A 16,604-nucleotide genomic window follows, 5' to 3' on the forward strand; every position below is an offset into this window, starting at 1 on the left:
TGCACTACAATCCAGGGCACACCAGCTTGGGGATTGACAAATCCCTGTGGGAAATGGACTTGCAATGAAGCTGCATGAGACGTTCCACAACAAAGCATCCTGGTGTTAATTCCTGAGAAAGGAGTTTCACTGCCAGAGGTGATGCCTGGATAGAGTTGGGCAGATTGAAAATTGGCTGCTTATCTAAAAGCCCACAATAAACAGGGTGGGTGGGTGGGTGAGAGGTAACTCCCAATAACCAGGTCAGGCCCTCCCCAGCTGATGCTGCAATTTGTAAAGGAGGAAAGCACCAGCAAAGCTCTGGGAAATTGATGCAATGGGGATTCGTCTGTGGCCTCAGATCCTCCATGTCCATAGGACAAAATTGTCAGGTCTGTTACAGAGCAATGCTGATATGTTTTCAAAAGAACCCTCTCAATTCAAAACCATCACCTCCAGACATCACTGAAAGAGAAAGACCCCCGGGGGTTACTGGCAAATGGCTTTTCTGAGCTACCACATCAACAAGGGCTCAGATATCTCCTGGTGTTGGTGGATCCCTTTTTAGGGTTCCAGATCTTCTCCTGCCACACCAGCAAGGCCAGGGAAGTCACCCAGGCACTCCCCCAAGAGATCATCCCCAGGCTCAAGGTGCCTACAGGGATGTCATCTGATAGGGGACCCCAACTGGTATCTGAGGTGTGGCAGCAACTCAGTGGGAAGTGGGGAGTGGGACTGGGGGGAACTGGGGGAACATGGAAGAGTGAGATTAGGGTTGTGGGGAGAGAGGTATAAGAGAGAGAATAGAAAGTTTCAGATCCCTTAATGGTGCTGGATAGATCTTAAAGATGAACGGGCAAAAGCAAGGAAAGGAGGTAGAAATGTGGATAGCCAGGATGAACGTGAATAGAATCCCTGGAGAAAAAGATAAAGGAACTCCAGTGGGGATCTTTTGCAAATTCAGCACAACAGACAGAGCAGCGTCTGCAAAAAGCAGAAGTTTCAGGAAAGGTTGTCTGGCATATTGGGGCACTCAGTGAAAACCACACCCAGAAACCCCTTTGGATGACCCTCCAGTACCATAAAAGGACTTCCAGAATGAGGCAGAAGCATGCAAATTATTTCCAGAGAAAATGATATATCTGCATTAGTTAAGAAGCCCCTTCTAATGAATATTTATAATTATGATGGATAAATACCCTGTAGCAAAGTCCCCCCTGAGCTGCAGGACCAGGAGAGATCTGCTGTGAGTCTGAGCTGATAAAGAATTCCGGATTTCTGCTTCCTCCAGTTCCATCAGGGAGATCACTCCGGCTGATTTTGGTATCAGGAGCTGGGGGGACACTGGGGACACTTGTGGGACATGGGACTGGGATTGTGAGGTGGGGCCATGAGGGACTCCAGGGGCACATTATGGGAGCAGGGGTGACCTCTGGATTTGGGTTGTGGTCCTGGATTGACATGAAATGGGTAATGGGACTGGGTTTGGGACTTGGGTCTGGGAGAGGGACCTGGGGGACACTGGGGCTGGTGAGGGAGTAGCTTTTGGAATTTGGGTGAAATCCCAGAGTGGTCTGGGGTCACAAGAGGGTTGGAGAGGATTGGGAGCATGATTGAGTTCCTGGGGAGCACTGGGGGGACAATGGAAGGGCAAACACAGGACTGGGATTGGCAGAGGGGAGCTGGTGTGACACTGAGGGAACACTGGGGAGGTCAGGGATTGTTCCCAGGGTTTGGGCTGGGTGGCACTAGGGGTGAACTGAGACGAGACTGGGAGTAGGGTTGTGGAGCTTGTGGGCACAGGGATGACACTGGGGGGGACCCAGCAGTGGGGTCCGGGGGGGCATTGTCAGAGTGGGATTGGGATCCTGGGGGGTACTTCTAGGGGGACAGGGGGTGAGCCCTGAATTTGATATAATTTCCTGGGGTTCTAGGAGGACACTTAGGGTTGAGGACATTGGGCTATGCAAGTGGGATTGTTGTCCTGGGGGTGTAAGGGGAGTCGCGGAATGACTGCAGTGACATGGAATGGGTAACGGGACTTGGAGTGGGACTTGGGTCTGGGAGAGGGACCTGGGGGACATTGGTGGTGGGGTGGGGGGTGGGGAGTGAGTGGCTTTAGGAATTTGGGTGAAGTCCCCAAAGGGCCCTGGATCATAAAAGGTCTAAAGAGGTATGGGAACAGGATTGAGGTCAAGGGGAGTACTGGGGGAGACAATGGAAATGTAAACACAAGACTGGATTTGGGATGGGGGGCTGGTGGGGCACTGAGAGGACACTGAGGAGGTCAAGGATTGTTCCCAGGGTTTGGGCTGGTGACACTAGGGGGGGAACGGATATGAGATGGGGAGTAGGCTCGTGGGGCTGATTGGCACAGGGACAACTCTGGGGGGACACAGAGGTGGGGTCCAGGCGGGCATTGCCAGAGTGGGATTGGGATCCTGGGGGTCACTGCTGGGGAGACAGGGAGTGACTGCAGAATTTGAATTAGGTTCCTGAGGTTCCAGAGTACTCTAAGTGTTGAGGACATGGGACCATGGGAGTGGGATTGTTGTCCTGGGGTTCTGTTGGGAGTCCAGGAATGATCCCTGGATTTGAGATCAGCATCCCAGGATGTGTCCAGGAGTCTTCTAGCCAAAGCTCCCCCTCCACCTCACGGCTGACCCCAATTCCCCTCCTCAGCCCCTCATAGAGGAACACTTCCCATATACCCCCTAATTGTCTCCTGAGTGTATCCCTGTTTGTCTCCCAGTGTCCCACACTGCTCGTGGTGGCCCCTCCCCACCATGACTCTCCTGGCTCGCACCCTGGCACTGCTGGCAATGACCATGGCCACCGTGGCCATCAAGGTGGTGCCACTGGACATGGCCCAGGACTCCTTCGATGACCAGTACCGGGGCTGTGCCCCTGCCATAGCTTCAGCCTTGCCAGCCCTCTACAGCTTTGAGTATCAGATGAATCCTCACTTTGCCCAGGGCTGGTATCATGCTGATGCTGAGTGGCGCAAGCGGGGCTCTCCTGTTTTCCCTCTGGTGTCCCCATGGCAGGCCGTCGCTGTCATGGCCTACACCATGAAGTACCTCTACAAGGAGTTCAACGCGGCCGTGCGTGTGGCTGGGCGTTCCCATGAGGAATACCAGAACAACTTCCACTTCAAAACGCTGCATTTCCTGCTGACTGATGCCCTGGCGACACTGAAGCACGCTCAGAACAAGCAGTGTCACCGCGTGTTCCGGGGTGTGCGTGACGTTCAATTCCAGGCACAGCGTGGCCAGAGTGTCCGGTTTGGTCAATTCACATCGACGTCGCTGAGCAAAGAGATCGCCCAGAAATACGGAACAGACACCGTATTTGAGGTTTACACATGCCACGGTGTGGACATCCAGGCTTTTTCCTACGATCCTAGAAACCGTGAGGTGCTGATCCCACCCTTTGAGACCTTCAAGGTCACCAAAGTCACTCAGAACGGGAAGAAGACAAGGATCAGCCTCCGCTCCACTGGGACCTTCAGCAAACACAGCTGTGCATGGCTGTGGGGTGACGCCACAGGGGACATACTGGGGCTGTGGGGATACCCACTGTGGGTATGGGGACACCCATGGTAAGGCACAGGCTACAATGACACTGACTTGGGATGGGGGACATGGGCATCCAGTGTGTGTGCGGGGACACAGACACCCAGGGCTGGAAACAAAGACAGGGATACCTGGTGCTGGGGACACCCACAGTGTACACGGCACACCCATGACAGGGTACAGGGGGTAGGTACAGGGCACAGGGGGTGGGTACACTCACTGAGAGTTTGGGGACAGGGACACCACATGCTGGGGACACCAAGTTTAGGGACATCCAATGTGGGAATCGTGACAGGAATGTGGATTATAGGGCACAGGGATCCCCACTTCTGGGGGGGAACACAGACAGGGACAGCCCTGCCAGGGGACAACAGGAACAGGGACAGGGACAGAGACAGGGACCTCCCCATACCAATCCTGTCACTCCCCACCAAAGGCAGTGCTGTGAGGATGAGTCCTGTGTGCTGGACATGGGTGAGCTGGGACGCCCCTTGGCACCCCCTGTCACCTCCCATGGCACTCCCTGACTTCCCCTGCTCCTTTACCCCTAAGCCCACCAGGACTCCCCTGTCTTACCTAGTCCCTGTACCCCCTATGCACCAGCAGACACCCTGTCACGTCATGGCCCCCAATTCACCTGTCACCCCCCACCTCCAATTATGGCCGTAACTGACCCCTTCACTCCCCACATGTTCTCCCTCACCCCCCTCTTTGTCCCCCAGGTGGCACCAGCCACAGGGCCCCCTTCCACCTCGGAGTACTCTTCCTGGCTACCACAGCCCTGGCAGTGGCCACTGGAATTCTCTGAGCCATGAGGCCACCAAGGTCACCGAGGTCACTGTGGTCACGGTGGCAGCCGTGGTCGCCATGATCACCAAGACTCCCTGTAACAAGGCTACCACAGCCACTGTGACCACTGTGACCACCAAGGCCATTGCGCAAACAATTCTATTAAATAATTCAATCATAACAATTCCATTAAATAAATCTGTCAAAACCAGAAAAAAGTGACAATTCCTAAGTAGGGCTCAATGTCACTCCCCACACCAACACTCATGGGAATGTCTCTTGCTCTCAGCCTCAAGGAGGATCCTTGGGAGCATGCCCTTCCCAAAAGAGGAACCTCACACACATTTCATTTCAGCTAATGGACAGCCAGGCCCAGCTCTGGTGATTCAGCCTCAGTTGTCAATTCAGGCTTGGGCATTTGGGCTGGTTTTAGCCCAATTTAGCACCAAAATCAGCACCAGGACTCTCCCAGGCAACCCTAATGGCCACAAACGGAGCATTGACCATTGGCCACTTTCCTGGCAGAGCATCCTGCCATATCCTGCACTTCAGGGAAACCTTAAAGGCTGGAAGTTGAGAGGTTAAAAAGGGAAGGGCAGGTCCTGTCCCTTTGGGAGGGACAGTCCCCAGTCTCAGACCAGGCTGGGTGGGACCTGCTGGAGCAGCTGTCGAGAAGGACATTGGGGTGCTGGTGGGAGACCAGTGGAGCTGGCTGTGTGGCCTGGGGTCAGGAGGGATCCAGGGGACATCGGGAAGAGCAGGGCCAGGAGGTCAGGGAATGACCGTGCCCCTTGGTCCTGCCCAGGGAGACACATCAGGAGTGCCGTGTGCAACTCTGTCAAGTTCTGTGCACTGTTCTGGGCTGCTCTGGACCCAATTCTGTGTTTAGGGATGATGCTGCCTGATCTGGGAGGTTGTGCCAGGTGTCCACTCTGGGTCCTTCCAGCCTGACCCATTCTGGAATTTGGGCATTCTGGCAGTTGCAGGTTGGGAATTGTCCACCGGAGGGCAGGCAAGAGTGCGGAAAATCAGCAGCAGTATGCATGCACCGCCCCCAGCTGCAGTTCCCGGTGCCAACAGCAGGCGGCAGCACGAGCTGCTGGCGCTGCCGAGCGCCCGCCCCGCCCCATCCCGGCCCCGGGGGCTCTGCAATGGTTTGGGATGGAGCGACCTTAAAGCCCGTCCGGTGCCAGCCCTGCCATGGGCAGGGACATCTTCCCCTGGGCCAGGCTGGTCCAGGCACCGACTGACCTGGCCTGGGACACGGCCAGGGACGGGGCAGCCACAGCTTCTCTGGGCAGCGTGTGCCAGGGCATCTCCACGGTCACAGGGAAGGATTTTATAGGAAAAATGGGTGGTGATGTCTTTGAAAAATGACTCAGTGGGTTGGGGGTCTTTAGGAGAAATTGGTGTCTTCAAAATGGGTCTTGATATCTCAACATGAGAAGACATGAAGTTTGTCACAGAACTCTGGTGGTTTGACCAGAAAGTTTGAAGTCCTCAACTTTTGGCTAATAAGAGACTTGGGTCCCCACAAAGTCTATTCCATAACCCAGAAAGCCTGAACTTCTGAACTTTGGGAGAAAATGACAGTTTCAAGGGGGTTACGGGGTAGGTGGTTTGGAACAGCTGCACCTTCCTGGTACCTCAGCCAATGGGCAAAGGGAAAGGGCAACTTTCAGCTGGGAGTTTGGTATTAAAGGAGGCTGTGCTCTCTGAAATCTTGAGAGAGGAACCCCTCGGGGGGATGGCTGTGGAAATTCTGTCCCTTTATCTGAATCAAGTTTCAAGACTACTTTGTGAACACTTGGCTTTTCATAGTGTGGCTTTTCCTCACACACTGAAAGTGTTGGATAGGGCTTAAATTATGACTGGAACAAATGATAAAAGATGTAAAAGTATTTAGAGAGGACAATAAAAGTGGCTGGAAGCAGTGGAGAAAGAGATAAAGCGAACTCCAGTTGGGTTTTGGACAAGTTCTGTGACATAGAAGGATCAGCGCCTTCCTAAAGTGAAAGTTCGAGGATATGTCATGTGGGGTATTTGGGCACTCCTTGAAATGGCTTCCTGATTACTGTTCAGGAATTCTCCAGGACAATAAGAGGATTTCCAGAGAGAGGCGGAGGCATGCAAATTATTTCTTGAGAAAGTGCTATTTCTGTATCAGATAGGAAACAACCCATTTTAATGAATTTTTGTAATTTTGCTAGATAAATTCCGTGTGGCAAAGTCCCCCCGAGCCCCGAGCTGCAGGATCAGGAGAGATCTGCTGTGAGTCTGAGCTGATAAAGAATTCCGGCTTTCTGATAGCTCCAGTTCCATCAGGGAGTTCACTCCGGCCAGTTTCGGTACTGGGGGCTTGGGGACACGGGGGAAACTTTGTGGGGGGTGGAGGTGGTGAGAGGGAAAGGGGACCATGACATCAGGATTGGGGCCCTGGGAGGAACGGGGTGGGGGGACTCTGGAGGAGAATGTGACGGGGGGTTGGACGCCTGGAGGAAGTTGAGGGACACTGGGGGACAGGGGACTGGGGTTCACTGAGCTCTGGGGGGCAGCAGAGGGGAACTGGGAGTGTGGCTGGGGTCATGGGAGGGCTGGAAGACACTCCAGGGGGCAGGGGGTGGTCCCTGCATTTGGGTTGGAGTCCTGGAGTGAGTCATTTCCAACAACTCCAAAGAGGACAACAGACTGGGAGTGGGGTTGGAGTGTGGGCCAAGACCGACACTGGAGGGGTCAGGGAGTGACCCTAGGATTGGATTGGGTCCTGAGGGGGCAGAGGGGACCCCAAGGGAATGACACAAAAATGTGGGAGTGGGATTGCAGTCCCTGGGGGGACTGGAGGATACCAGGGCATCCAAGAGTGATCCCAGGATTTGGGATCAGGGTCCCAGGATGTTTACAGGGCTCTCCTGGCCAAGCCTACCCCCCTTCGAGGTTCCCCCCACTCTCTCTCTATAGCCCTTCACCAAGGAAACCTCCCCACATCCCTCCAGGTCCTTCAGTGTCCCCTTTGTCCCATCAGGGTCCCTTGCTGCCTATCAATGTCTCCTCAGCATCCCCTGGTGTCCCCCAGTGTCCCTCAGCTTCATACAGGAGTCACAAAGTCTGTCCTCTGTGTCCCCTCGGTGTCCCACAGTGTCCCACAGTGGCCACTGTGGCCTCTCTCCTCCATGGCCCCCTTGGCTCACACCCTGGCACTGCTGGCAATGACCGTGGCCACTGCAGACATCAAGGTGGTGCCCCTGGACATGGCCCAGAACTCCTTTGATGACCAGTACCTCAACTGTGGCCCTGCCATCACTGAGGCCTTGCCGGCCCTCAATGGCTCCGAGTTCCAGGAGAACAAGGAGTTTTCCCAGGCCTGGGAGAAGGCCACGGCTGAGTGGCAGAAGCGGGGCTCCTATTCATCCCCTCTGTCCCCAGCCCAGGCCATCGCCCTCATGGCCTACACCATGCCGGGCGTGCACAAGCAGTTCAACGCGGCCGTGCGCACGGCTGGGCGCTCCCGCCAGGAATACCGGGACAACTTCCACTTCAAAACGCTGCATTTCCTGCTGACCCAGGCCCTCCAGAAGCTGAGTCGCCCTAATGAGTGTCCAGATGTGTTCCGTGGGGTGAGGACGGTCCAGTTCAATGTGACACCTGGCGAGAAAGTTCGCTTTGGTCAATTTGCTTCATCGTCGCTGGACAAAAAGGTGGCCCAGGGTTATGGGAACGTCACGATGTTTGAGGTGCACACGTGCCACGGAGCAGACATCCAGAATTTCTCCTTCAATCAAAGTGAGAAGGAGGTGCTGATCCCGCCCTTTGAGATCTTTGTGGTCACCGATGTCACCAGGGAAGGGAAGAAGGTGCAGATTGAGCTTCGCTCCACTGGGAACTCCAGCAACTACAACTGCGAGTGGCTGCAAGGTGACGTCTTGGGAACAACCTGGGGGGATGGGGACACTCAGTGAGGGTTGGGGACAAGGACACACGGTGCAGGGGACACCCATGGCCCGGAGGGGACAGGGACACCCACTGTGGATGGGAGGCAGGACACCCAGAGCTGGGGACAAGGTCAGGGATAGCATTGCTTGGGCAAAGGGGATGGGGACACCCAGTGTCAGGTGAGTGGGACAGGGACATCCAGTGTTGGGCTTGGGGGGACAAGGTGCATGGTACATGGCTGGGTAGTGGGGAAATGGATCTTGTTATGGCCCCCTCTGATATCAGACCCTCAGGGCCCCTCACCACCTCTGTCCCTCCCCCATGGCCCTCCTGATGCCACCCTGACCCTCACACCCCATGATCTCCCTGACCCCTCTCTTTGTCCCCACAGGTGGGAGCCTACCCAGGAACTCCCCCCACCTTGGGGGGCTTCTCCTGGCTACCATGGCCATGGCAGTGGCCATAGGAACCCTCTAAGCCACAAGGCCACCAAGGTCACTGTGGTCTTTGAAGCCATTGTGGAAGGCCACCAGGACGAAGGCCACCAGGACGCACAGAGAAATGTGCCAAGGCTACCAAGGCCATTATGACCACTATGGTCCCTTTGTCTACTTGACCACTGTGGCTGTTATTGCCACTATGGCCACTGTGGCAACTTTGGGCATTGGAACCACCATGGTCAGCATGGCCATTGTGCCCACAGTGACCCGTGATGTCACTGTGCCTACTGTGGCTCCCATGGTCACCGTAACTGCTGAGGCCACCATGGCCACCGTGGTTACCCAGGTGACCAAAGTCACCGTGGCCACCATGGTCACTGTGGCAAGGCGTCCCTCCTGGAAAAGCCCCTCCGAGAGCTGCCCAGTGAGGGAGCCATGCCAGGGCAGCAGGACCAGCACAGAGGGGCTGGAGCAGCCAGGACAGCACAGGACAGCATGGACAGCAGAGACTGGGCATCACCTGGGGCCACTTGGGCACTTCCCGATAGAGGGGTTTGGGAGTGGCAATGTCATGGCCACCTGCTAACGCTCCTTGGCTGCCTCACCTGATGTAGCAATAAATTGCCATTTGCTCACCTGCCATATAAGAAATGTATCAAAACCTTGATCCTTGCTTGCCTGGCGCATCAAATGTTTATCAGAAATTTGATCCTTGCTCGCCTGGTGTATCAAATGTTTACCAAAATTTGCCGCTGGCTCACCTGATGTATCCGCTACAGCTCCTTTAATGCCTTTCCTGCAGGACTCATGATTTCCTAAAATAAAGCAGTTCCTGGAGTTTACCTTAGAGGCCACTTAAAGCATTATTTTTCAAACCTCAATCTTCAAAGAGGTGCTGGAGAAATATTCCTCCCTTTTTCCTCATTCACTGCAGACTCTCAGAAAGGACCTGGAGGGGCTAGAGGATGTCCAGGGAAGGGATGGATCTGTGGAAGGGTCTGGAGCACCAGGAAGGGCTGAGGGAGCTGGCAGGGGCTGCTCAGTGCAATTTTAAAAGGATGAACGATCAGTTCAGGGCCAGTTCCGAAGTTCCTGATTTGAGGCAATGCAACAGAAGAAGCATTGGGAGGAAAAAAATAAAAACAAACAGAAAGAGAAAGGATGAAAAATAAAATGTAGAAAAGGGGACAGAGGCAGCACCACCCATTTATTGATGATAAGCCCTGATGTTTCGCTCAGGAAACTCTTTTTCCTTTCAAATCAGGGATTTTCCCTCTTTACCCGCTCATCTCCTGGAGTTGTGGTTTGGGAATTGTCCACCAAAGGGCAGCAGCGAGCGTGGGAAATCAGCGTCCCTGCGCATGCCCTGCCCCCAGCTGCAGTTCCGGGTGCCAACAGCAGGCGGCAGCACGAGCTGCTGGCGCTGCCAAGTGCACGCCCTGCCCCATCCCTGCCCCGGGGGCTCTGCAATGGCTTGGGATGGAGAGACCCTGACCTCTTGGCCCCACTCTTTCCAACACCCCCTGGGTCCCTTCTGGTCCTAGGACACTCAGCCAGCTCCACTGGTCACCCACCAGCACCCTCAGGTCCTTCTCCACAGCGGCTCCAGCAGGTCAACCATAGCTGGGACTGGGGACTGGGGACTGTCCCTCCCCAGGGGCAGGATCTGCCCTTGCCCTCTTGAACCTCCCAATTTCCAGCCTTTAAGGTCCCCCTGAAGTGCTGGATGTGGCAGGAGGCTCTGTCTGCAATGTGCCCAAGGGTCAATGTCTAATGTGTGGCCATCGGGGCTGCATTGGGAGGGGTCTTGTGCTGATTTTGGTGCAGAATTGGGCAAAAATCCAGCCAAAATCACCAGCCTTAAATTGACAACTGATGGTGAAGCACCAGAGCTGGGCACGGCCATCCATCAGCTGACCCTGGGAACATCCAGTCCCCTCTCAGACAGAGATTCCTTTCCCATATTCCTGCTTGGAATGAAATGTGTAGGAGATTGCTCCTTCAGGAAGGGGATGCTCTCCAAGGATCCTCCTCAAGGTTGAGAGAAAGAGACATTCTCATGAGTGTTGGTGTGGGCTGTGACATCGAGCCCTGCTTAGAAATTGTCACTTTTTGCTGGTTTGGTCAGATTTCTTTAATGGAGTTGTTTTGATAGAATAGTTTATTAGAATTGCTTTGCAAAATGGTATTGGTAGCCACAGTGGCTGTGGTAGAATTGTGGCTGAAGCATTCTAGGTGATCATGGTGGCCACAGTGGCCTTGGTGGTGAATGTGACCATGGTGGCCAGGGTGGCTGTGGAGGCCACAGTGCCACAGTGACAGTGGTGGCCACAGTGACCTCAAGGTGGCAATAGCTGCCAAAGTGGCCATAGAGTCTCTGGTGGCCTTGGTAGCCTTGGTGGCCTTGTTTCTCTAGAGCTCATGGTGGTCATGGTGATCGGGGTGGCCACAGTGACAACAGTGTCCTTGGTGATCTTGGTGGCCATGGATGCCAGAGTGACCACAATGACCTTGGAGGCCATGGTGGTCTTGTGGCTCAGAGGATCCTGGTGGCCACTGCCAGGGCTGTGTCCTCCAAGTTGGAAGGAAGCCCTGGGGATGCTCCTACACATCAAAACTATGATCAATAACTTTCCACCCTCTATCACAAATCCTATTCTGGACCCTTGTTGCTAACATCCTCATCCTAACCTGAGTGGGCAGCCAACCAGTAGAACACCCATTCATCATTATCAGCCAACAAGCCTCATTCACCTACTTCACAATCATTCTAGTTTTATTCCCCCTTGTGGCTGCCCTAGAAAACAAGCTACTCAACTCTAATTAACTCTTCTAATTTATAAAAATATTGGTCTTGTAAGCCAAAGATTGAAGACTAAACCCCTTCTTAGAGTTTCCCTACTGTTACCCCATTACTTCAGGAAGAAAGGACCCAAACCTTCATCTCCAACTCCTAAAGCTGGCATTTGAAGCTAAACTTCTTCCTGACCCCTCCCCCCAACAAACAGCTAGAATTGCCCCTTGAGATAACCCCTGCACAAGCTCCAGCACCCCAAACAACGTCAACAACAACCCTCATCCCCAATTTAAAGCACCCCCACCCCCTCTGAATAAAGCATAGCCACCCCACTAAAATCCAACTGAAGCGACAACAGACCCCCATTATTCACCGTCCCCTCATCCACTCACCGTCCCAGCACACCCCCCATAGCAGGTCCCACCACAACAACCAAACCTATCCCAAAACCGTAACCAACAACCCCCCAGCTAGCCCAAGCTTCAGGATAAGGATCCGCCGCCAACAACACTGAATAAACAAACAATAACAACAGTCCCCCTAAATAAACTATAATAAGCACCAAAGATACAAAAGAAAACCTCAAACACACTAATCAACCGCACCCTGCAACAGCCGCTACAACCAACACTAACACCCCTTAATAAGGAGAAGGATTAGACACAACAGCCAACCCCCCTAAAACAAAATATGATGGCCAGAGTGGCTGTGGTGGCTGCAGTGCCACAGTGACACTGGTGGCCACAGTGACCTCATGTTGGCTATAGCTGCCAAAGTGGCCATAGTGGCAGTGGTGGTCTTCGTAGCCCTTGTGGCCTCGTTTCTCTGGGGGTCATGGTGGTCTTGGTGATCTTGGTGGCCACAGTGACCTTGGTGCCATGGTGGCCATGGTTGCCAGAGTGACCAGAGTGACTTTGGAGGCTGTGGTGGTCTCGTGGCTCAGAGGATCCCAGTGGCCACTGCCAGGGCTGTGGTGGCCAGGAGGAGTCCACTGAGGTGGAAGGGAGCCCTGGGGACACTGCCACCTGGGGGACAAAGAGAGGAACATCAGGGGGATCATGGGGGGAGTGAGGGGGTGGGGGAGGACCACAATGGGGGGTTAGGGGTGACAGGAGATATGGGGGCTATGAGGTGACAGGTGACAGGCTGTTGGAGGGGGCACGAGGGGCTACAGGCACCAGGGAGGTCAGGGGGGTCATGGTGGGCTTAGGGATGACAGGGGTCAGGGAGAGACAGGGGGTGCCATGGCAGGTGACAGGGGGTGACAGGGTGCTGTAGTGTGTTTTCTTTATTTGGCATGTTCACTGTTTAATTTGTGGTTGTGTAATCCCTCTGTATTTTCCTCCCCCTGTCTTTAGAGTGGCACAGACTTGCTTTTTCAATGTTGTTCAGTTTAGTTTTGTGTCGGTTTCTCTGTTTGTTACCTAGCTACTTCCTGCCAAGTTTCAACCCCCTCCCCCTACCCAGCTGTTATCTCCTCCTGAACCTGCCCTCCACTTTTAGAAACTTTCCTGTCAGTTTTGTCGCTTTTGAAACCCCATTAGTTCACTTAAGCTATTCTCCTCCTTTGAAATCCTTCATTGGTCTGCACATTGTATTCCGCCCGTTGTGTTCCACCCCCAGTTCTCCCGATTAGCTAGAGATTGTATCCTCCCCTGAGACCTCCACCCCGTTTATAAGCTGTTGTTTGCTCTCAGTTCAGGGCCTGGAATCCTGGACTCAGGGAGTTCTACCATCAAATAAAGTTACCCCAGTTCCACCCCAGGCCTGTGCTGCAGCGTTTTGTTTCTGCGCCGAACCTCCACTGGTCTCTGGGAGTCTGCAGAGCTTTAAAGGGGGGCTCTGTCGTGCTCCTGTTATCATCTAGCCAGGACTTAACATGCACCGTGAGAGATCCGTGACAGGGGTTCAGGAAGGGACCTGGTGGGTCCCGGCCCACCCACATCCAGCACATAGGGCCCATCCCTTGGTGGGGAGGCACAGGATCGGAATGGGGACATCCCTGACTCTGTCCCTGTCCCTGACACCCTTGGCTGGGGTATCCCTGTCCCCTCCCAGATGTGGGGATCCCCATCCCTGTGCTCTGTCATGGGCACTCCTCTCCCCGTGCCCACAGTGGGCATCCCCAAACTTGGTGTCCCCAGCATGGGCTGTCCCTGTCCCCAAACTCTCAGTGAGTGTCCCCTCTCCCTGTGCCCTGTCATCGGTGTCTCCTGTCCACAGCGGGTGTCCCCAGCACTGGGTGTTGCTGTCCCCCCACCCCCAGGGAGTGTCCCCAGCACAGGGTATCCCTGTCCTCGTTCCCAGCAGTGGGTGCTCCTATCCCCACAAATACACTGGGTGCCCATGTCCCTGTCCCCCCTGCCCAGTGAGTGTCATTGTCCCTGTGCCTTAAGGGCCACAGTGGCTGTCCCCATCCCAGTCCCCATCCCCAGCGAGTGTCATTGTCCCTGTGCCTTATCATGGGTGTTCCCAAGGCCATAGTGGGTGTCCCCATCCCCCAGACTGTCCCCTGTTGTGTCACCTCGCAGCCACTCGCAGTTGTAGTTGCTGAAGATCCCGGTGGAGAGGAGCTGGATCCTCGCCCTGTCTCCTTCCTGGCTGACTCCAATGACCTCAAAGGTCTCAAAGGGTGAGATCAGCACCTCCTTCTTGCCAGGATAGTTGGAGAATTCCCAGATTCCCACCCCATGGCACGTGTGCACATGGAACACCGTGTCTATCCCAAAGTCATTGGCAGTTGTTCCATTCAGTGACACCGATGTGAATTGACCGAACCGGACGATGTCACCTTGCTCAGCCTTGAACCGGACCCCGCGCACACCCCAGTACACGTTGTGACACTGCGGTTCCCGAGTGTCCCTCAGTGTGGCCAGGGCATCAGTCAGCAGGAAATGCAGCGTTTTGAAGTGGAAGTTGTCCCGGTATTCCTGGCTGGAGGACCCGGCCACGCGCACGGCATCATTGAACTTCTTGTACACGTCCTCCATCGTGTAGGCCATGAGGGCGATGGCCTGGGCTGGGGATGACAGAGGGGACACAGGGGACCCCCGACTCTGCCACTCAGCTGTGGCCTTCTCCCAGGCCTGGGCAAAGAGAGGGTTCTGCTCGAACTCGGAGTGGTTGAGGGCCGGCAACGCCGCGGTCATGGCAGGGCCGCAGCCCCGGTACTGGTCATCGAAGGAGTCCTGGGCCATGTCCAGGGGCACCACCTTGATGGCTACAGTGGCCACAGTCATTGCCAGCAGTGCCAGGGTCTGTGCCAGGAGGGCCATGGAGTGGAGAGGCCACATGGACCAGTGTGGGACACTGTGGGACACAGAGGGGACACAGAGGAGACACAGGGAGGGTTCCTCAGTGAGGGACTGGGCAGGGGAGTGGGGCAAGCCCCGGGGGAAAGGAAGCACTGCTGGCCAGCAGACTCCTGGGGATGTCTGGGGTCCCTGATCCTGAATCCTGGGGTTACTTGTGCCTCCCAATGTCCCCCAGCCCCAGAGTCCCCAATCCCACAGTACCATGGCCCCCAGAAGCCTAATCCTACGCCCATGACTACAAATCCCCTCACCCCCAGCAGGATCCTGACCCAAATCCTGGGGTCACACCCTGAACCCCCCAGGGTCGCCCTCGGCCCATCCCCAGACACCACTCCCAGTCCCCAGTTTCTTCAGTGTCACCCCAGGACCTCGACTCAAATCTAGGCATCACCACCTACCCCCACAGTGTCTCCCAGCCCCCCCATGACCCCAATCCCACTCCCACCATCCCATGTCCCCCCTCATTTTCCCCCAGGGCCCCCCATTACCCCAATCCCAGGCCTGTGAATCCCCCAGCATCCCCCCACATCCGCAATCCCAATCCCTCAGTCCTGTGTCCCCTTCAAGAGTCCCCAGGGGTCCCCCCAGCCCCGATACCAAAATCAGCCAGAGTGAACTCCCTGATGGAAGCTGAGGTATCAGAAAGCCGGAATCCTTTATCAGCTCGGACTCACATTGGATCTCTGCTGGTCCTGCAGGTCAGGGGGGATTTTGCCACAAGGTCTTTATCCACCACAATTACAAATATTCGTTACACTGTCTCCCTCTCCGAGCACAGAAACAGCACCTTACCTAGCAATAATTTGCATGGCTCCACCTCCTCCTGGAAATCCTTTTATGGTCCTGGAGAGTCCTTAAAATTAGTTTTCTCAGTGTGTTTTTCACTGAATGCCCCAGTATCCCAGATGATCTCAGCTTGAGCTTTCACTTTCGGCAGACACTGCTCCATCAGTGTTACAGAATTTGCCAAAATCCCTCTCAGGAGTGCCCTTTTTCTCCAAAGGTTCCAGCCACCTTTGCTCTTCTGTGTACCCCAAAAAAGGAATCCACCAACACCAGGAGATACCTGAGCCCATGTTGGCGTGGTAGCTCAGAAAATCCATTTGCCATTAATCCCCTGGAGTGTTTCCTCTTTCAGTGATGCCTGGAGGTGATGGTTTTGACTTCAAAGGAACATCTCATGCAGCTTTAATGCAAGTCTATTTCCCACAGGGATTTGTCAATCCCCAGGCTGGTGTGTCCTGGATTGTAGTACAGCCACTTCTTTGGGCAGCTCAGCTCAGCTCAGCTCAGCTCAGCTCAGCTCAGCTCAGCTCAGTCACCCAGGCACTCCCCCAGGAGATCATCTCCAGGCTCAAGGTGCCTGCAGGGATGTCTGTTGAGGGATTTTTGCAGGGAAATGGACACAACGCCCAAGCCAGCCTTTATGGGGTCTGAGTAGAACTTCACAGTTTTCCTGATCACTCAAAAACAGGAAGAGCCTACTCAGGAGAAAAACAAGTCCAGGATGTGGGGCACGCTAAGAAGACGAAGCGAAAACCACAGCGGAGAGCATGAAGGCGAAACAATAAACCACAGTGAGATGCGTGAAGAAAGAAGATGAACCAATCAGCTGAAGGCTTGAGACGCGTGCACAGATAGGCTTAACCAATCATGTATTAGTCTGAGGTGTGTGAACAGAACAAAGCATAAATACTGCTTGTTCTTGTAATAAATTTGAGTTCACTTGATCATATTGATCATGGTGGGATGTCCATTGCTGATCCTCCTCAGATGTCAT

General features: G+C 54.5%; 3 protein-coding genes across 7 annotated transcripts; 2 read left to right on the forward strand and 1 right to left on the reverse strand.

Moving 5' to 3' along the window:
* The first annotated feature begins 1,200 nt into the window (after positions 1 to 1,200).
* LOC132338954 (NAD(P)(+)--arginine ADP-ribosyltransferase 2-like) lies at positions 1,201 to 4,561 on the forward strand. The gene is made up of 2 exons (XM_059868978.1): positions 1,201 to 1,302; positions 2,732 to 4,561. The coding sequence occupies exon 2, from the start codon at positions 2,766 to 2,768 to the stop codon at positions 3,582 to 3,584; it is 819 nt and encodes a 272-aa protein (XP_059724961.1). The 5' UTR covers positions 1,201 to 1,302; positions 2,732 to 2,765; the 3' UTR covers positions 3,585 to 4,561.
* Positions 4,562 to 6,471: 1,910 nt separating this feature from the next.
* Positions 6,472 to 9,560, forward strand: LOC132338921 (NAD(P)(+)--arginine ADP-ribosyltransferase 2-like). 3 transcript variants are annotated; one of them, XM_059868925.1, is made up of 3 exons: positions 6,472 to 6,614; positions 7,480 to 8,255; positions 8,665 to 9,560. In XM_059868925.1, the coding sequence occupies exons 2-3, from the start codon at positions 7,514 to 7,516 to the stop codon at positions 8,748 to 8,750; spliced, it is 828 nt and encodes a 275-aa protein (XP_059724908.1). In that variant the 5' UTR covers positions 6,472 to 6,614; positions 7,480 to 7,513; the 3' UTR covers positions 8,751 to 9,560. The 3 variants fall into 3 exon arrangements, with proteins under 3 accessions (XP_059724908.1, XP_059724896.1, XP_059724885.1); XM_059868913.1 differs by having other exon boundaries at positions 6,496 to 6,691; XM_059868902.1 differs by lacking the exon at positions 6,472 to 6,614 and having other exon boundaries at positions 7,261 to 8,255.
* Positions 9,561 to 12,045: 2,485 nt separating this feature from the next.
* LOC132338912 (erythroblast NAD(P)(+)--arginine ADP-ribosyltransferase-like) lies at positions 12,046 to 16,299 on the reverse strand. Of its 3 annotated transcripts, XM_059868867.1 has the most exons (5): positions 15,891 to 16,299; positions 15,617 to 15,677; positions 15,499 to 15,516; positions 14,035 to 14,819; positions 12,046 to 12,535 (listed from the first exon to the last, which is right to left on the reverse strand). In XM_059868867.1, the coding sequence occupies exons 1-5, from the start codon at positions 15,925 to 15,927 to the stop codon at positions 12,450 to 12,452; spliced, it is 987 nt and encodes a 328-aa protein (XP_059724850.1). In that variant the 5' UTR covers positions 15,928 to 16,299; the 3' UTR covers positions 12,046 to 12,449. The 3 variants fall into 3 exon arrangements, with proteins under 3 accessions (XP_059724850.1, XP_059724860.1, XP_059724870.1); XM_059868877.1 differs by lacking the exon at positions 15,499 to 15,516 and having other exon boundaries at positions 15,891 to 16,298; XM_059868887.1 differs by lacking the exon at positions 15,891 to 16,299 and having other exon boundaries at positions 15,422 to 15,516; positions 15,617 to 15,634.
* Positions 16,300 to 16,604: the final 305 nt, after the last annotated feature.

This window comes from Haemorhous mexicanus, chromosome 1 (genome assembly GCF_027477595.1).
Source record: "Haemorhous mexicanus isolate bHaeMex1 chromosome 1, bHaeMex1.pri, whole genome shotgun sequence".
Lineage (NCBI taxonomy): Eukaryota > Metazoa > Chordata > Aves > Passeriformes > Fringillidae > Haemorhous > Haemorhous mexicanus.